At 46.7% G+C, this 20,977-nt stretch overlaps 1 protein-coding gene across 1 annotated transcript in view; it reads right to left on the bottom strand.

The window, feature by feature from the left end:
* Nucleotides 1–20,977, bottom strand: part of DNAH2 (dynein axonemal heavy chain 2) — a 97,131-nt gene that overhangs the window by 63,585 nt on the left and 12,569 nt on the right. Inside the window, exons 5-15 of the mRNA XM_063110770.1 lie at nt 20,593–20,703; nt 20,184–20,422; nt 18,904–19,095; nt 16,390–16,595; nt 15,796–15,925; nt 15,406–15,588; nt 14,297–14,511; nt 2,343–2,489; nt 955–1,111; nt 498–737; nt 9–197 (exon numbers count right to left, since the gene is read on the bottom strand). Of these exons, the coding sequence (XP_062966840.1) occupies nt 9–197; nt 498–737; nt 955–1,111; nt 2,343–2,489; nt 14,297–14,511; nt 15,406–15,588; nt 15,796–15,925; nt 16,390–16,595; nt 18,904–19,095; nt 20,184–20,422; nt 20,593–20,703 (2,009 nt within the window). The remainder of the gene's footprint in view (nt 1–8; nt 198–497; nt 738–954; nt 1,112–2,342; nt 2,490–14,296; nt 14,512–15,405; nt 15,589–15,795; nt 15,926–16,389; nt 16,596–18,903; nt 19,096–20,183; nt 20,423–20,592; nt 20,704–20,977) is intronic.

Below are 20,977 nucleotides of genomic sequence, written 5' to 3'. Positions count from 1 at the left end.
GTCCCCACCTGTGCCACACCTCCTGGCACATCATTTTGCAAAATGACAAGGACTCGGAAGAGTGGGTTTGGGGTGGTCTTCCCATCCCCATTGATGGCCTTGGACACTTCCAGCAGTGACCACTTCACATTCAGGCGCAGGGCGTCCTCCATCATGTGGTCCAAGCGAATCACGTACAGCATCCACTGCTGCTGAATCTGGGGAGAGGGGGAAAGAGAACCCCTCAGGGAGGGCAGGACAGGTTCTGAGAGATGAGCACCAGCCAACAGGGAAGGGAGCAAGTGGGTTATAGAGAAAGGCAGGACACAGTCCTGCAGGAAGAGGTTCGAAAGGCTGGAGTTTGGCTGAATCAAAGACAAGAGGTGCATGTGGGAGAAGCACACGCTGGTGTAAAAAAAAAAAAGTGTGTATGGGGAGGAAGGAGCAAGAAAATGGTCTGATGGGACTGGGAGACTGTGGTTTTTCTGACCACAAAGCCCTGGCCACGGGACCCCTACCTCAGGGCCATCATTCTTGAAGATTTCATAGGAGTTGGTCATGATGGTCACCACATCCTGGTGCAGATTCATCAATTTCTGCTGTACAGATGCCCGATGCTGTCTTTGGTCCTCCTCAAATTCCAGGTCCCTGTACACCCGCTTGCCAGTAATGTGTACCAGGAGTGTCTCTGACATCTCTTGAGCTCTCCAGCCGATGGTCAGGGTGGATGCCTTGAAGTCGTTCACAATCATCTGCACCTGGAGTCAGATCCCACCCGGGAGGGCTCAGCTTGGGAAGAGACTCTCTGGGCCTAATCTACCCTACCACCTGTCCTCCAGCTAGAATTGCTGACGTGAAACTTTTACACTACTCTCAGGCCTCTCTACCACTACCCAAGACTCAGGTATTAATGACCCATAAGCCAAACTTTCCATCAGCCTTGCAGACCTTTAGAGTCTAAGGACCACGGCCCACCTTGCTGGCATGTATGCGGCACTCCGTGATGAAAAAGGCACTAGCCCCCTTTAAGGCCCAGTGCAGCTTCTTGAGTCCAGGGTGGATCTTCTTATCCAGGAATCGGATACGCTCTTTGAAAAGGGCCTGCTCATCTGGGGACAGCATGGCAATAATCCTGTGTGTGAGAGAGGACTCATAGCTGGTGGGGACAAAGGTCTGAAGACCTCTTCTCCACACCAGGAAACTTGGAGAAATCTGAAAGTTCAGGATTCTAGACTAGAGCTTTCCAGAAGAACTTTCTGCGATGATGGAAATGTTCTACAATTTGTGCTGTTCGTTATGGTAACTAGTCACCTGGGGCTATGGAGCACTTGAAAAGTGGTCTGTGCCAATGAGTAACCCAATTTTTACTTTAATTAATTAAAATGAAAATCGCCACACACAGCTAGAGGCTACCACATGGGACACTGCAGTTCTACACATTCAAACAGGACTGCTGGTTCCACCCCCTCAGACTTTAACGGGGCTGAGAAAGTTACCTGCTGTGGTCTGAATTCTTGTGCCCTCCCAAAGTTCCTGTGCTGAAATCCTCATTCCTAAGGTATTAGGAGGTTGGGCCTTCGGGAGGTGATTAGGTCATGAAGGCAAAGCCTTCATGCATGAGGTTAGAGCCCTGATAAAAGAGGCCTGAGAAATCTCCCTTGTCTTCTTCCACCATGTGAGGACACCGCGAGAAAACAGCCATCTGTGAACCAGACGGGCCCTCACCAGACACTGAATCTGCTGGCACCTTGATATTGGACTTCCCAGCCTCCAGAACTGTGAGAAATCAATTTCTGTTGTTTATAAGCCACCCAGTCTGTGGTACTGTGTTGTAGCAGCCCAACTGAATAAAGACAGTACCTAACCCAGAACAAAGCCTCCCTCCAGAGATGAGCACCAGGGGAGTCAGAGACTGAGGGGGCGGGTGGGGGCGGGTAGAGGGCAGCATGGCCTTGGTTCAATGAATCTGATGTTATTCTGTGCCCATAATCCTAACGCCACCCAGTGTCATTCCTAGAGAAGTGGTCTAAGCGCCCTATGGAGTAGGAGGGGACCTGGTGGTTTTTTCACTTCTACTCTACACCTGCAGCTGGAAGACAAAACTACAGGGGGCAAGAATAACTACAGGAGAGGATAACTGGTTAGCTCACTGGTTAGAGTGCAGCCTGTAACACCGAGGGCACGGGTTCGGATCCCCAGAAGACCCAGGGTCAAGAGGGAGTATGGGAAACTGATTTTTTTTTTTTTAAGATGTAAAAATGTAAAGAATAGAACTGTAGGAAATGGACATCATGGGGCAGAAAAGAGAAAGAAAAGGAATAAAATAGCACACATCAGGGCCACAGCGAGGACCCGAGCCCTACCTGTTGTAGTCCCGAGCAACGAGTAGCAGATTTTCCCGAAGGATGCGCAGGTCCTCGGCACGTTCAGCCACATTCACCACGTAATGGGGAATCTCGAACAGCAGCCGCTCCCAGTAGTCAATCTCCGTAAAGAGGATCAGGAGGGACCTTTGAGAGAAAGGAAAGCAAAGGGGTGGAGGTGGGTGCTCGAGGGGGCAGCCAGGGGTGTGGGGCTGAGCAGCACAGAGAGATTCAGAGCTAGGAAAGGACATGGGACAGCAAGGTAAAAAAGGCAGATGGACACGTTTACTTTCGCTCCCTCCCCAAACCATCAAAACAACAGTAAAGGGGTTTTCTATGTGTTTAAGGCGTGAATCTACAAGTATGTAGAGACAACAAAAAATGTTTGGAAGTTGAAAAGCAGACGGATAAGGAGCAGAATAGGAATCCTAAGCCGGCACCCAGCTTATGCTGTAGGGGCTGGTGGCTTCAGGTACCTCTGGAAGGTGGGTGAAGGTGGGACTAAAACAGGGAGTGCAGTGGAAGTTGAAGATGCAGATCTCCCCGTGTCCCTCCCCTACTCTGCAGATTTAAGCAAGTGTCCTTCCCTCACTCCAGCAAAAGACTGAAGACTGACTGTCTGGAGAAGTCAGTACAGAGACAGAGGGTCTTTGGACTGGGGACCCCGGGCCCAGTGGAAGGAGAGAGTCATGAATTGAGAGCAGGGGCATTAGTGACCATATACGTACTGAATGTTAGGACCCACAGCCTTCTCTTCCACCGAGAAACTCAGCCTCTGACCACAGAAAAGACTAGTCTTAGAGGGAAAGTCCTAAGGATGATGACCTTAGAAGTCCTCCCCAAAACAGTCCACACAGAGGACCCTACAGCAAAGCCTGCAGTTGACAGCCCCATCTACCTGCTCCCCAGAGCTCCCAATCAGCTTTTCCAGGACACCAAGGATCACAAGACACTGGTATCTATGTTTCTTAGCACAACAGGTGGAAGCCAAAACAAACAGAAAGAAGCAACTAGAAGGGAACAAGAGGACTGCTCACCCCAAATAAGAAAAATAAACAAAACTGTCACTAACACCTTCAGAGAAATAAGGGAAACAAAAGAGCATCCATGAAACCAGAACAAGATGCTATAAAAAGAACTCTAAAAGAGCTCTTGGAAGTTAGAAATGATAGCAGAAGAACTTTTAAATCAAAAGAAAGATATAAGATAAAGTTGACAGAAATCTCTCAGAAGGGAGAGGAAAAGATAGAGATGGAAGGCAGAGAGGATTCTGTATGAAAAAAAAATAGAAAATACCCCATTAATAATTTTTTATATTGATTACATGTTGGAATGACAGTATTTTGGAAATGTTGGGTCAGATATTAAAATTAATCTTACTTGTTTCTTTTTTCTTTATCAAATGAGATGCCAGACTTTTAAATTGCATATGCAACCCTCATCGTAAGTGTCCTTTGCCACCTCACATCCAGTGACCCTCTCCTCCTTCCCATTCCAGCTGCCAGTCCCCTGCCACACCCTGGTCCTGCGACTGTCCACAATTCCTCCACACTGAAGCAACCCATTCGGACATCCTCTGTCTGAGCCCAGCTTCCTCCCCACCCTTCCAGCACTTACCATCAAGTTCTCCCAACCTACCTGCTCTCTGACCTCATCGGGACCTTCAGGCCACTGACCCCTGGCCTTTTTTCCTGCCTATTAGTCCCCTCATATCTTCATTTCCTCCTCCACAGACCCTGCTGTCCTTTCTTTTAACCACCCTCTCACCCATCCTCGCTTTTGTCTCATTCCTTAGTCTAAACCACCTGGCAAAACCCCAGCGCCAGCTAGATACACCTGTCCTCCTGTGTGAAGGCTGCTGAGCAGCGCTGGAGAAGGTCACAGGGCCACACAGATCAGCACTTCTGTCCAGTCCCACTCTCCCATCCCACGGGGCTCTGCAGGCTGCATCTCTGTGCTTCCCTGATCTGCTCTCACTCCTGTTCTCACAAACGACTGTTTGCAAATCTTTTCTACTCTTCTCAAACCAGGCCTTCCCCTCCACTTCGCAGCCGAAAGCTCACCTCCTACATCAGAGAAATAAAAAAACCATCAGGCGAGAACTCTATCCGCTTCTGCTGCAAAACATAGACTTACCTGTCTCACGTCCACGCTTTCTCCCATTTACCATAGAACAGTCCTTCCTCCCACCCAAGGCTCAGCCCTCTTCCTGGGCCCTCTGCTCTGATTCATTTCCACCTCCTTGCTCAGATGCCATCTTCTCCAGCTTTACTCTGCCTTCAACCTTCTAGTTCCTTCCCATCATTTAAATATGGCCAAGTTTCTACAATCATGAAAAAATAAAATAAAAACAGCCCTCCTTTGATTTCTACCCTCCTCTAGGCACCACATACTGTCCCCCCCTTCACAGCCTGCTGTCTTTAAAGAATTGTCCTCGAAAACTCCCTTCACTTGCTTTCTTCCCATTCATTCCTCATCCCCTGAGAACTGGCTCCTACTCCCACCCCACGCCTCTAAAACTGCTCACATCGAGCTCACCGAGGACTTTTTATAGCTAAATTCCATGGATGCTTCTCAGGCCTTGTCCTCTTTGATCTGTCTGTAGGGCTTAACATCACGGTGGGCTCCCTGCCACGTGATCGACCATGCTCGTTTCCCTGGCTTCGGGACCATAGTCTTCCTCTTCTCTTCTCTTCCCTTCAGTGGAAGCGTCCTTCTCTCTCCAGTGTCACTTGGAAATCTCATTCAGCTAGGCGCTGGAGACACAGTAAACAATCTGCTTCCCCTGCAGCTCCCTTAGACGGGGCTCCTCAAGGTCCTTCACAGCCAGTATCCTTCCCTGGGTGATTGCATCCACTCCCGTGGTTTCAGATGCCTCCGAAAGACTCCCAGATCCACGTGGCTAGCTGAGCTCTACACCAGCACAGCCAGCTGTCTACTAGATATCTCTCTGCTGCTTGTCCCACAGGCCTTCAAACTCAATGTGTGCAGAAACAAACGCATCATCTCCGCAAACTTGGAGCTCCAGTCTGAGGGGAGAGCACCATCCCACTGCCTGCACCACCCACTGCCTACACCCGACTGCCTACACCGTCCCACCGCCTACACCATCCCACCACCTATACCATCCCACCATCTACACCTCCCCCCTGCCTACACCACCCACTGCCTACACCACCCACTGCCTACACCCAACTGCCGACACCATCCCACCACCTACACCATCCCACCACCTACACCATCCCACTGCCTACACCACCCACTGCCTACACCCAACTGCCAACACCGTCCCACCACCTACACCATCCCACCGCCTACACCATCCCACTGCCTACACCACCCACCTCCTACACCCAACTGCCAACACCATCCCACTGCCTACACCATCCCACCGTCTACACCATCCCACCGTCTACACAACCCCACTACCTACAACATCCCACTGTCTACACCATCCCACCGTCTACACCACCCCACCATCTACACCATCCCACCGTCTATACCATCCACCGTCTACACAACCCCACCACCTACACCAACCCACCGTCTATACCATCCACCGTCTACACAACCCCACCACCTACACCATCCCCCCGTCTACACCATCCCACCGTCTACACAACCCCACCACCTACACCATCCCCCCACCTACACCATCCCACTGTCTACACCCGACTACCTACACCGTCCCACCGTCAACACCATCCCACCACCTACACCATCCCACTGTCTACACCCGACTGCCTACACCGTCCCACCATCAACACCATCCCACTGCCTACATCACCCCACTGCCTACACCTGACAGCCTACACCATCCCACCAGCTACACCATCCCACCACCTACACCTCCCCACTGCCTACACCATCCCACTGCCTACACCCGAATGCCTACACCATCCCACCTCCTATACCACCCCACCGCCTACACCAGCCCACCGCCTACACCATCCCACTGCCTACACCACCCCACCACCTACACCTGACTGCCTACACCGTCCCACAACCTACACCATCCACCGCCTACACCATCCCACTGCCTACACCATCCCACCGTCTACACCACCCCACTGCCAACACCCGACTGCCTACACCGTCCCACCATCTACACCATCCCACCACCTACACCACCCCACCACCTATACCACCCCACCGCCAACACCATCCCACCGCCTACACCAGCCCACCACCTACACCATCCCACCGCCTACACCATCCCACTACCTACACCCGACTGCCTACATCATCCCACCACCTACACCATCCCACCACCTACACCTCGCCACTGCCTACACCATCCCACCACCTACACCATCCCACTGCCTACACCACCCCACTGCCTACACCTGACTGCCTATACCATCCCACCCTCTACACCATCCCACCACCTACACCATCCCACAGTCTACACCACCTCACCACCTACACCATCCCACTGTCTACACCACCCCACCACCTACACCATCCCACTGTCTACACCACCCCACCACCTACACCATCCCACTGCCTATGCTGCCCCACTGCCTACATCCCACTGCCAACACCCTACTGACTACATGCCCCACTGCCTACACCCCACCACCTACACCTCACCGCCTACATGCCCCACCACCTACACTGTCCCATTGCTACACCATCCCATTGCCTACACCCCGCTGCCTATGCCATCCCACTGCCTACTCTGTCCCACAGCGTACTCTGTCCCATCACCTACAACCCACTGCCTACACCTCACTGCCTACACCATCCCACTGCCCACACCCTCCCACCACCTATACCACCCCACCGCCTACACCCACTGCCTACACCCCACCGCCTACATGACCCACCACCTACACCATCCCACTGCCTATGCCATCCCACCGCCTATACTATCCCACCACCTACACCGTCCCACCGCCTACGCCATCCCACCGCCTATACCATCCCACTGCCTACACCAGAACCATGTGTCCTCCCTTGGCCTCACTTTCCAGCATCCAACCAACTACCAACTCCTTTTGTCTTTATATTCTAAAGCAAAGTTCGGAAGTTCAGATATCTCCAAGGCAAGGGTAGCTCCAGTGTGATGATAAATGGCAACTGACACTTGGCCTAAAGTTGAGCTAAAGAGTGCATGCACCCTCTAAAAGAGCCACAGCCACAGGACTCTGTGCCATATGGGGACACAGGCCCAGTGTGGCCTCATATTCTGATTTTTCAAGAGATGCCAGAAGTGGATTTTTATATAAAGTCTCCTAATTATAAGTGTGAACAACCAATTCAACTGAAAAATAACTATGGCGGTGGGGGCCTTTGGACTGCTGGAAACGTTCTATTCTTGACTTGGGTGGTCGTTGCCAAGGATGTTTATAACTATTTGTGAAATTGAACATACAAGTTTTAAGCATGTCTTTGTGTATATACAATAAAAATGTTTTTAAAGGATAAAACTATTTTAAATAGTTTTAAGATATTTGTAAAAGTGGCTGGTACAAAATCAACTTTTTTTTTTTTTTCAAAGATGACCGGTAAGGGGATCTTAACCCTTGGCTTGGTGTCATCAGCACCGCACTGTCCTGAGTGAGCCATGGGCCGGCCCCAAATCAACTTTTAAAAATCAAAGCTTTTCAATATAAAACCTGAACCAGTTAGACTTTATTATGGAGGAAAAGAGACCAATGATAATTAAAACATTTAAAATAAAACACCAAAAATTAACCAGAAATTATATATATATACATATATGGGAAAAATGACTTACAGGCAAAAAGCAGACCTTAAATAAATTGAAAGAAAAATGCTATTCTTGGATAGAAAAACTCAAAATTATAAAGATGTTCATTCTTCTACAGTTAACCTATAAATTTAACCCAATCTCTATTCTATAAAAATAGAAATGGGACTGTTTTTGGAACTAAACAAATTGGCTCTAAAATTCTTATGGGAAATAAATATTAAAAATAGCCAGGAAAACTCTGGAAAAAGGAAATTAATGAGGACAATAATTAAAACAGTTTGGTTCCTGTACATAAATAGACACAGATATCTGAACAGAATAGTGAATCCCCAAATAGACACGAATATACTTGGGGATTTGTTATTATAAAGATAGCAGTTCAATAAATGAGACTGGGTCAAGTGGTTAGCCATCTGGGGGGAAATATAAAACTCAAGCTGAATCCGCCTTTCTCTCTCCATATGAAAATAAATTTCAAATGGATCAAAGATCTACAAGTAAAGAATAAAATCATAAAATACCAGATAAAAATATGGAATATTTTTCAAAAATTAAAAAATCTTGAATAAAAATCACTTGATTTTTAAAATCTGTGTGTAAGATTTTTTTTTTTCTTTTCAATGAAATAGCAGTTAGTCACAGAGGATAAAAGGCCTCACAACCTGAAGCTATGCTCCTGAAACTGCATTCTGAATGTTACCAGAATGTTATTTGGAAAGTATATTGAGGTGAAAATTCCAGCTTTTTTTTTTTTTTTTTTTTGTCTGTTCTACAGGCAAGCACTGAATTAACAATAAAGGAGACAATATTACATCTCAAACTTTGCAAAGGTTTATATTTTCACCTTCCTTATATATTCACCTTCTTGGAGAAAAATCTTCCAAGAATGAATTATTTTCAAAGTGCTCCTTTATTTGTGACACATGCTTTAAAAGATTGCGAAAGAAAAAATGCTGTTTTTTCAAACTTTGAATACCTCCACTAAAGTATGTGTTATTTTTGAAATGGTGAAAACTTCTTCAAAGTGAATAAGCCTCTTGCAAACACAAGTGAGCAATGGATCACCTGACATTTAAGGAAAGCCTCTGAAGTAAAAGAGAAAGGCCAAAACCAAGGAAAATTACTTTCAACCTAGAATTCCAAACCCAGTCAAATGCCCAACAAGTAGACGGCAGAAAACAGTTGTTGCTAATCACTCAAGAACTCAAAAAATTTACCTCCCATTCACCATTTCTTGGGACGCTACTAAAAGATGCACTCCACCAAAACAAAGGCATAAACCAAGGAAGAAGAAGACAAAAGAAACAGGAAATAAAACAAGAAAAGAGGCTCAGGAAGTGCCAGAGTGACCCCTTGGTAACAAGCCTTAAAACCAACCAACTGGACTGAAGCAGGACAGAAGGACAGATCTAAGAAAAAACATGAAACTGATAACATACCTGACATGTCAGAATGTGAGAGAAAATATTACTTGGGGTTTTACTGGTTCGTTTGGAAGAATTTAATGATAGTGAACAGTGTGCTAACAAAAATGGTGAGATAATTATTAATTCCAAAAAGAGCAAAACATTGTAGAAGCAAAGAAAGAACTATAACAACATAAAATTACTCAGCTCAGCAGTAAACAATACTAATAGAATCATAATAAGATAAACATTGAATATTTATTTAACCAAAAATTGTGTTATAGCTATAAGGGGAGGATGAAAGGGCGTGAATATAAAAGGGGATGTTTCTAGTAGCTTAAACATATTGTCATTTGTTCTTCAAACTGCAGGCCTTGAACTAGTCTCTGTTTGCAAACTTCAGGGGAAGCCCACTTGGACATGTATGCTGGTCGACACTGCACCAAAACATTTCATCATTTTCTCATCATGACAATATTTTCAAAATCACTTTAAGGCAAATTATCAAATTTAAATTTGTCGGTCAACAGTATGAATTTGGACAAAACATTCCTGAGGTTGAGCTGAAAATCCTATGAGTAACCTTTTTCCTAATGATATTCAGTCCTTGACAGAAGCTTGTCAAATTTCCAGAATGCAAATTTTATTTTATTGACAAATATAATTTCAAAAAAAAAAATCTGTTTGGGAAAGTTTTTTTTTTTCTTTTTTTTTTTTTTGACCGGTAAGGGGATCACAACCCTCGGCACAGTGTTGTCTGCACCACGCTCAGCCAGTGAGTGCACAGGCCATTCCTATATAGGATCCGAACCTGCAGCCTTGGTGCTACCAGTGCCGCACTCTCCTGAGTGAACCACGGGGCCGGCCCATGGGAGTTATTTTTGTAAAATATTTTATAATGTATCCCCAAACAAGTGGTGAGGCAGAAGAGGTAGGAAAGGGAGGCCAGCTGAGTTCAGTGCTGAGAACCCTGAAGGACCCGACCCCGTGGAGAAAGCACAATAGTGATTGGGGGAAAGAGAAAAGAGGAAAGCCCTAGAAACAAACAAACAGACATCAGTGTCCCCTGTCCTGCTCTGGGGAAATTCCACTTTGCTATACACAGAGTGATAACAGAGCTCTTTCAGCCAGGACGGTACAGACGACATCTGGAATATGTTTGTGTTAAGTGCAATCTGTAAAGCTCATCTGGCTGTAAAATGTGGTAAAAGCCAATTTGGACTTCAGAGTTCAAATATTTGGGATATAAGGTGGGATCACAAAACCCCTTGTGGGATAAAATAAGTGCTATTAGGGACTGAAGGCTTCCCAGAACTAAGAAAGAGTCAGGTAATTCTGAGGCCCATCAGGACATTTGAAAAGTATTATTTCAAGATCTTAACCGGACCTTGAACACAAAGAGCAAACCTGATAAAGTTATCTGCACTCTCTTGGAGTGTGAATAAGTTTTGGAAAAGCTAAAACTATCTTGGATTTCTTTACTAACTTGATGATCCCAGACTTTTCAAAATCCTTAACTATGATCACATTCTTTCCCATCCATTATCTACTGGATTGAGACAGTTTTATCTTAAAACCACAAAAATGTAAAGTATCTTATAATATTTCCCTCTAGAAAACAACTGCCAAAGGAAAAGAACAGGTACTTTTTCTATCTGGAAGGAACGTCTAGCCATTATTTAGGTTTTAGATAAGCCCAGGCCATAAATATTTGGCCCAACGTTACCTTGTTAATTTCTACTATAAAGATTATGCAAAAGATATTCCAGACAGAGATGATTACAACAGACAGAAAAGTTATCTCCTAATTTACCCTAAGTAGGTGGGCACTGCTCAAACTTCAGCTAAGCACATCACTGCAGAGGGAAGGAAACAAGGTGGAGGAAGCCCAGTTAAAATCCTCCAGTACGGAATATTCAGAATCTTTATGAGATTGTACAATTGAGAAGTCAGGGCCGGCCCGTGGCTCACTCGGGAGAGTGCGGTGCTGATAACACCAAGGCCACAGGTTCAGATCCTATATAGGGATGGCCGGTTCGCTCACTGGCTCAGCATGGTGCTGACAACACCAAGTCAAGGGTTGAGACCCCCATACCGGTCATCTTTTGAAAAAAAAAAAGAGAGAGAGAGAAGTCCATCAATAGTGGACTGGTTAATTAAATTATAGCACAGCCATATTATGTGATACTATAACCCAGGAAGAAGAATTAAGTAGTTCTGTAAATACAGAATAAAAAATCTCCCACACATATCGTTAACCTTAAAAAAAGCAAATTGCAAAAATACTATTCATCACACTATTTTCAACTACATGGTAATTAATATTGGTTACCTCTAGGGATTGGGGTTATGTGCTGGATTTTCACTTTTTCCTTTACGTACTTCTGTATTAATCTTTTTTTTTAAACAGTAAGCATGTGTTACTTTTGTAATTTAAAAATATCTAGTAAAGACTTAAGATATTGAAGGAAAATTATCATCTGAAATAGGAAAAAAAGTGATAAAAATATATCAAATCATTAAAAATGGTTATTTTTAGGGAAATTTTTTTCTTCTACTTTTCTGCATTTTGAAATTTTTCTAAAATGATCAGTAATTAATTTTATAATGGAAAAATTAAATAAATCATTTCGAAAATGCTTTGAATGAACAGAACAATATGTATGTATGCTGCTGTTTATGTAAAAAAAAGATGCTTACGTAGACATATATGCTTATCTCTGGAATGTTACACCAGAATCTGGGAGCACTGACTCTGCGGAGAGAAACTGAGTTACTGGGGACAGCAGCAGAGGGAAACTTTTCATTCTCTACCCTTTTGTAACTTTTGAATTTTGTGCCATATGCATATATTAGCCTTTCTAAAAGGTTAAAATGTTTTAAAAATTAAAACTAAGTCATTTTGCTAAGTTTGTTTTGAAAATACTGTGTCATCAACTTTCAGAAGGCAAATTTTTTTTGAAGGGAAAATAATGTGTAGTGTTTATTTTTTGTGAGAACCTTTCTACATGTCATCTCACCTCATGACAACCTCAGAAAAGGGTTTTTTAAACAGGTGAGGAAACTCAGGGTCAGAGAAATTCGGCGGCTTGCCTGAGGGTCGCATGGCAAAGTAGATAGATCTGCTCCAGGGCTCAATTCTACACTGTCTGGCACTAAAGTTTGTGCTTTATCCACAGTTACTGGCTGATCCTGAGGATTAGAAGGAAGCTGCCATCAACCAGTGCTTACATGCGGCATCTCTTTATCTCTTGTCTCAACTTTTTTCTCTCATATTTAAAATGTAAATATTGATCATTAGTGTTTATAGAAATCCTGTGATTTGAATACATCCCTTATTTTGTGGAAACGGGATAACTTGTGGACTGTGTAGGTTCATTTTCATATTATTGCAAGGCTCCCCAGACACAGTGCCTTTGGGGATACCCAGCTTGAAGGGAGAATGTGTCTCACAGATCCAACCCCACTATGTGCTTGCGAATGTCATAACTAGGGTAACTCTGGCCTAGCCTCTGTCACTTCAGAATCTTATCACCGGTTTATAACACAATTTCTATATAGTTCTGCTTGGACATACCTCAAGCAATACCTCAAAACCATGAACCTCTGGGCCAGACTGTGGCTCACTCGAGAGAGTGCGGTGCTGATAACACCAAGGCCATGGGTTCGGATCCCATATAGGGATGGCCGGTTCGCTCACTGGCCGAGTGTGGTGCTGACAACACCAAGCCAAGGGTTGAGATCCCCTTACCGGTCATCTTTAAAAAAAAAACAAAAACAAAAAACCATGATCCTCACCAAAGCTGGTCTTCAACACCCCTCACTGGTCAGAGCCTTATCTCAAACTTCTCACCCTCGCCTTCTGCACATCCTGTTCCTCCACTGCTTCCCCATCTTGGTTCTTTTGCTTCCTTTCTCAACCATAACGTGTCATCTCCCCCTGGTTAGGACACCTTCAGCTGCCCAGGACGGACAGGCACAGTCTCGTCTGTCCCTCGGATTTCTTCTCCACACAGGCCTTCTCTGCAAAGCCCCTTCTGCCTCTGCCCTAACAGATATGGACATTTTATGAGCAAAACCAAGACTAGCAGCCACCGCCTGGAAGCATGGAAAGCAACTCTTGCTACAGGGCACAGCTGGTAAGTCAGAACCGAAGCCAACCGAGTAGAAAGTCATTTCCTCCTGATTAGGAAGAACCTGCCACCAGAAGGTCTGTAATCTCTGCAGACAGATTCCTTACATGGCTCCTTCTTTATTTTTCTCTTCTGCGTCTTATGTGGACAGGAAGCACCACTCTCAGGGTAGAACTGCTGACTTACAGAGTAACAGCCTAACCCCTTGAGGGCAGGGACTTTGCCATTTTATACATTCCCTGTGCCTATCTCAGTCCCTAACTCGTGGAAGGCACTCAGCATATATTTTGGAATAAATAAATAAGTTGATTGATTACATTCTAAATAATTACAGTATGAAAACATCGTAATTCTAAAAGCTGTAGGAGAGGGCGTGATCCGAAGGCCTCATCAATTCCCAGGAAGGCCCAGGGTTTGGATGGTTTAGCTGAGCCACCATGGCCATCTAGTGGCAGAACATCTACATCACTGGTTTAGTAGGTTAGTGGGGTATTTTCCAATTATTTTTTTTTAAGATAAGCTGTAAAATTAAGATTAAGAAGTGATAGCAAACATACTACAGTATAAGAGAGAAAGAGACGAATGGACAGAGAAACCAAAAGATGGAAGTTAAACTCTTGGGAGTGTTGGAGAAGGGACCTGGCACCAAATACTGGCACCAAGTACAGGGAGAAGGAACCAGGTTGGGTCCTGTACTTGTCAAAGTTGACATCCAGCATGCCCGCCTTCTCCTGGCTGATTCGTAACAATGGGGTATCCAGCCGCCGAATGCAGTCCTTGTCCAGCGTGGATGTCCACTCGTGGAAGGTTTTTCGAACCAGTTCGTCGATGACCTGAACAATCTGCTGATAGGTATGTACACTCTCCTCTCCAGTCCCGATGTGCGGCAGGAAATGAGCATTAGAAAGGCACTGAGGGGAAGGACAACACGTGGCTGGAGCCTGCCTGTCACATTCCTTCCTGAGACCTGCTCACATGCACACTCACGCACACGTGCACACACGCACACCCAACAACATGTGTAAGGCTTGCAGGATTGATTGATTTTTGACAGCTCAGAGGGAAGGCAGAGTTAAAAAGAAAGGTGAGAGGACGAGACCAGGGCACAATGAGAACAGGAGTCAAAATGAGGAGAGAGAAGCAGAGAGATTCAGCTCAAGAATAAAACTAGGAGAAAAATGTAAATCATAGAAAGTGAAGGATTTAAGAGGTACAAGCTTGAAAATGACTATCAGCCCTTCCTAGCACCAGCCTTAGCCCACTGATTCTTTTTTTTTTTTTTCTTTTGGAAGCTGGCCAATATGGGGATCCATCTCTTGACTTTGGCCACCAATTCTTAAGAAGCCTGCAGCTCTGTGCAGGCTGCCCTGTTCTCTCTCTGAACCAATTAGATGATAGCAGATCAGTTCCTCAAGAGACTTTGACCTATATTCCCAAAAAGTTTTAAAAAAAATTTTTTTTTCTTCTGTTTCTTTGTGCCTGTTCTTCCAGAGAGACCAGGCCCTATAACGGCCTCAGCTGTCCAGGCCTCTGGATCACGAGCTTGTATTGCTCTTCTGCAGGCCCAGCTTCCCAGGTACTGTCCCATTCCCCCACTCCACCCTGCTGTGAAATCCCTAAAATGACCCATGTTCTACCAGCCACACTCACCATCTCTGCAAATCCAAACCCATGGCCTGCTTCACTGAACTGAATCTGCCAGTCCCCTCATTGACTTAGTCACTGGTCATGAGCACTATCTAGGGAACCCCTCTGAGCCCATCCCGCATTGCTGCCCGCACGCAGCACTGAGTCCAGACACTTACATTCATGACTCTCTCGATGCGACGCCGTAGGATCCGCACCCAGTGTGCCTGTCCCGAATAGTGGGCCATGTAGGGCTCCAGGTATGGCCATTTCTTGTTCAGTTCACGGTTCACAAGGGCCAGTTCACTATTGAACACCATGTACAGATCCACTGCCTTCTTGTCATATGTTCTCTTGATGGCCTAAGAAAGAAGAGGGAAGGTTGACGACATGCCCTGAGGAGGGGGTTCCCTCCAGTCTCTCATCCCAGAGGAAGGTTCTGCCCCTGCTGTGGAAGTCACACTCCCTAGTGATGTGGGAACGAGGGGGACAGAGGAAGCAGGGAACGCCAGCAATGCAGGCCATGCGAAAGGGCACATGCGGAAGCAGGTGGCGTGGGGCAGCCGCACCTCGCGGGTGGCGAGCCTGTGGAAGGTGTCCAGCAGCAGCACTCCGTGCTCCACATCACGGACTAACTCGAAGGCCGAGGTGATCAAGTTCTGGGTCATCACCTCCAGGTCCTTGACTCCAGCGCGGAACCTGTGCCATTAGAGAGGCATTTTGAAGTGTGGGTGCCCTTGCCTGCCCCCAAGTCCATCCTCTAAGTAAAAATCACACGTGGCATTGTGTCCTGAGGGCTTCCTATGTGCCAGGCACTTGACTAAGGGTTTTACATACGTGAATCCATTTAATCCTCAAAACAACGTTATGAGATAGGTTCTGTCACTAATCTTATTTTATAGATGAGGAGGCAGAGGCACCAACTGGTACAGTAATTTGCCCAGTGTCACATCTCTAGTACATGGCAGAACCAAGATTCAAGCCCAGAAAGGCTAACTCAGGAGCCACTGACCAGCCACCTCGCTCTTGCACTCTCTCCTGCCGCCCCATGCCTGATCCGTGCCCCTTGCACCATCTCCTTGCACACCTCGCCACTCCTCCCCGCCTCCTCCCCCCAATCCCCCTTCCCTGCCCGGCCTGGCATCAGCCTGTGACACGCTCACTTATTATAGTCTTCATGCCAGGAGGTGTTCTTCACATCCAGGATGCCCCCGCGAACAGCTCGCAGCACATGCAGATTTTTATGAAAGATGTCCTCAATCTCCAGTAAGTTCTGTGTTATCTGTGGCCCCTGGGCCCCAGAGAAGCAAGGAAGGGGACCCTGCTTGCCATCTTCCCAGCGGGCAAAGTGGTACTGACAGTCACATACCTAAAAAAGAGCCAGCATGAGGGTTCAGCTTTCCCTTCTGAACTCGTACTTTGTGAGCTCTTTGGTTTAGTTTCAGATGGCTAAAAACTAGGGAGGACCAGCCAGATGCATGGGGCTGCTGGGATGAATTCTGGCTGCAGAAAGAAGAAATACGAGGGGCCGGCCCGTGGCTCACTCGGGAGAGTGTGGTACTGATAACATCAGGGCCATGGGTTCGGATCCTGTATAGGGATGGGCGGTTGGCTCACTTGGGAGAGCCTGGTGCTGACAACACCAGGTCAAGGGTTGGGATCCCCTCACCGGTTATCTTTTTAAAAAAATTTTTAAAATTTTAAAAATGAAATAAAATAAAAAGAAGGAAGAAATATGAGATACTAGTGTAGTGATAACAGGCAAAAACCAAAAAGAAAGAGTAGAGGCAGGAAACACAATCATGAGAGAATAGACAAAGCGGTGAGTTCTAGGGTCAGCCTCTTAAGAGCCTCTGCCCGCTGTCCCCGGTTCATGGGGGAAGGGGATGGGGGGATTCTGGAGAGTCTGCTGCTGGCTTTTGATTTTCCTACCCTGACAGTCTTCCCACCTCAATAAGGTCCTTGCAGCGCTGCACAAAGGCATCAACCTGAGCAAATATGCTGGTCTGGTCTAGGACCCAGCCCTGATTGGAGAACCTGTGTGGAAGAAAGATCAACTGAATCAAAAAGCGGGAACACTAGGGATCAATCTGCCTATGCAAAGATGGCCCGTGAGCTCTGGATCCAGGGAAAGCCTTAGAAACAAGACCCCAATGGGCCGGCCCGTTGCTCACTCAGGAGAGTGTGGTGCTGACAACACCAAGCCAAGGGTTAAGATCCCCTTACCGGTCATCTTTTATAAAAAAAAAAAAAAAAAAGAAAGAAACAAGACCTCAAGAAAGCACTTTTCCTGAATCCTGAGAGAAAAGACTCAAGGTAAGAAGAACCAGAGAGGGGACACAGCATCTCAGTTCCAGAAGGTTCATACAAAATGGAATTTTAGACTATGGGGCCAAGATAGGAGGAAAAGCCCAGATACGGTTCCTGGAATCAGTTAGGAGAGTTTATTAGAGTAAGAAGAACCCAGGAGTAGTAGTTAGAATATCTGTATCCAGAGAGAAAACTTAGCCAATGTAGAAACTCTTAGAAAAATATAATCCAGGGCAGGCCGACCCCGTGGCGCACTCGGGAGAGTGCAGCGCTGGGAGCGCAGCAGCGCTCCCACCGCGGGTTCGGATCCTATATAGGGATGACCGGTGCGCTCACTGGCTGAGTGCGGTGCGGCCGGTCACAAAAAGACAAAAAAGAAAAAAAGAAAGAAAAATATAATCCATAGGCTTAAAAAAGTGCATGTGAAAGGAGTCAGACTCTACCCTCCATAGGATGACAAGGAGGGTAATAGAGGGGGTGTCAGGGAGACATGTCGTACTGGGTATGCATCTGCACAGCCCGTAGGTAGTGATCTTTCCAAGCATGGCAACAGGAGATGCAACCTTGCAGGTCCTCCTTGCTGGAAGAGACATATCCTTCGAAGATTCGGTCCAGGGAGATGGCGTGGCAACACAAGCGGATGATCTCATTGCTCATCTGCAGACAGGGTCCCAACAGCCTCAGTTCCCAGTCTTATTTACCCCCAACCCCTTCACTGAATCTCCCTGACCATCCCCCGGCCTCGACCTCCTACTCCTTGATCTGACCCCTGAGACCCATCTTGCCCCTGGTCCTCCACTACTTGCCAGGCTGGCACCTCTGGGTTCCACATCCACTCCTTGTCCTAGGTGGCCCCTTACCCTGCCTCAGCCCAGCTCTGCAGCTGCACTGTCCAGGAAGCTCTCAGCTCATCATCCTTTCTCCTTCTCTTTGGCACTGTCACCCCAATGAAATGCACCAGGCCCTGCTCCTCAAGAGCTGGTGTTCCTTCCTAAATCTACCTCTCCCCCACTGCGGTCTCCAGCTTGGGAAATGAGGAAAAGACGGTCTTCCCCTCCTGCACAACTCAGCCTGGGAGTCCGTCCTTTCTGCCTCCCTCCCCCTCGCTCCATCAACTCCCCTTCTCAAAGCCCCTCTTCCTGCCTAAGCTACTTCCATCTGGAAACTAAAACTCCAGCCCAGGCCCCAACTCTGAGCATCAATAACGCTGATGAAGGCTTTAGTCTCTGTCTGAGCTGAAGGGCAACTCTCACTATATTCCTCCTGCAGATCTTCTGCCAAGTGAATTCCACCGCTTCAGAATCTCAGAACTCTGTCAACGTGGCCACCCTCTGAAAACCCTCCACCCACCCTCTGCACACACACACCTTTCGGAAGAGGGACGTCAGTCTCTCCCGGGTGTTGTAGTGGGGAGAGTTGACCCAGATGATGCGGATGAGAGCGATCAGCTTAGGAAGCTTACTAGAGATGTCCTTAGGCCGCACGGAAGCCAGCTCCTGGTAAGGTTCCTTCAGGATTGACAAGAAGGTCAGGTTTGACTGTGCTTGACAAGAGCCATCCTGCCAGGAAAGAGAAACCGGGAGTAGGTTTATCCACTGGATAGAACTGGTTCAAAACCAGCATTTTTTAATCCATCTTGAACCCCATCCCAATTTGCCTCTACTAGGAAGCCCTCCCAAGTAGCCCTACGTGGCAGCAATCATTTCAGGTCTCTGCAACCCTCCAGGACCAGAGTTTGCACATACCAACTTTTATTCATTTACTACTTTCTATAAGAGTGTTTCTATGTCTTTTCTTATGTGTGCGTTCCATCTCCCCCACCAGACTGGGAATTCCTCAAGTCCAGATTTTGTGTCTATTCCTCTATTTTCTCCCGTTGAATTCAGAATTCTGTGCAAAGTGAACACTCCATAGCTGTTGATGACTGGCTGGACATCACTCCCATTTGTCCCCACAGCTGTCACCCAGTCCCCTTCACTGCCCTGTTCTCCACCAGGGCTGTGGACTTCTCCAGCTGGTTATGGCTCAATTCCCTTAGCACCTAGCTGAAAATTTCACCTAGGAAGAGAGGTCTTCCATCTCAGTCTTCTACAGACCACTCTGATCTTCTGTGTGACCCAGCACTAATGTAACGTATGTCATATTTGTCATATTACATCAAATTTATTTTTTCTAAAAGTGTTTATCTTGTAACTTTTTGTTTGTTTGTTTTGGTGGCTGGCTTGTGTCACGGGGATCATGCACCAGAGGAATCAAGCCCATGACCTTGGGGTTAGAAGGCTGTGCTCTAACCAACTGAGCTAATCGGCCAGCTCTTGTCACTTTCTTGACTGAACCACATGGGCTCGTCTTTGGTTCCCATGCCATCTAGTAATCCTATTTTGTGTAAGTCTTATTTTCTCAGCTGGATTTCAGGGGTTGGACTCACAGAGGGTACTTGACTAACTAGACATCTGCCTATCTAAAGAGTGAGCTCCTGAGAAACCCTGTAAGCTACTTTTACACTGCCCCACAGGTACAAGTCCAAACACTGGCTGGATCAGTCTATGCTATGATGATTACCTTGGTTCCCTCTTCTTAGCCCCCTGTATCATTCCAACGATGGCCCACATTTTGCTAAGCCTCCACCTTTGATCTACTCACAAACCTGGATCTGCTTGGCCAGTTTCATAAAGGGTGCCAAATAGGACGACTTGGCAAGGTGTAGGATGGACTGGATATGTTTCACTCCCTGCTTCACCAACTGCTTACTGATGCCAGACAGGTCCATGCATCGGTTGCGCCAGAACTCAATCTCCTCCAAGGGACCCAAATTCTCTCCTGTCTCCACAGTCTCCTGGGCACTGAGCACCTCCTTTATCTGCCGGGTCCAGTGGATCATGGAGGCTGTGGAGAAGAGTACAAAACCTCTTGCATTTCTTTATACTTCTCCCCAATTCTGTCCTTTCCTCCCCACCTTCCACATCCCTCCTACCCAACTCCTTTGCAGCATCGGGGCTGCCCCTTTTCCTCTCCCCTGCAGTCCCCGCCAGACACTGGCAATGCCAACCACTTACTCTCTAGCCGCTGCACCAGCTCTTTGTCCTTAACTACCACCTCGGGCTTCATGTTCATGGCTTCTGAGGGGATGTAGAGGACAGTGTGCCCTTCTAGTTTGTACCGAGTGTCTAAGGAAAGGAAAGGACCATGGAAGTTCACAGAGGGGTTGAGTTTTTGCTGCCCCAGTATCAATCGTGCTTGATGATGGTTGGGGGGTTCAGGAAGTATATGCATTTCAGGAGAGCAGGCAGGAGAAACCATGACTCATACTTTTTTGGTATCAAGAGGAGAAATGACAGTAGATAAGAGGGAAACTTCATGGAGGTATAACAAGAAGTTGCCATAAAATCAGGTCACAGATCTGTACCATCCCTCAACGCTCTCTACCATGATACATGCAAG

This window comes from Cynocephalus volans, chromosome 10 (genome assembly GCF_027409185.1).
Source record: "Cynocephalus volans isolate mCynVol1 chromosome 10, mCynVol1.pri, whole genome shotgun sequence".
In the NCBI taxonomy this organism is placed as follows: domain Eukaryota; kingdom Metazoa; phylum Chordata; class Mammalia; order Dermoptera; family Cynocephalidae; genus Cynocephalus; species Cynocephalus volans.
The sequence above is the reverse complement of the archived record's forward strand: the minus strand, read 5'-3'. Positions and strand labels throughout refer to the sequence as shown.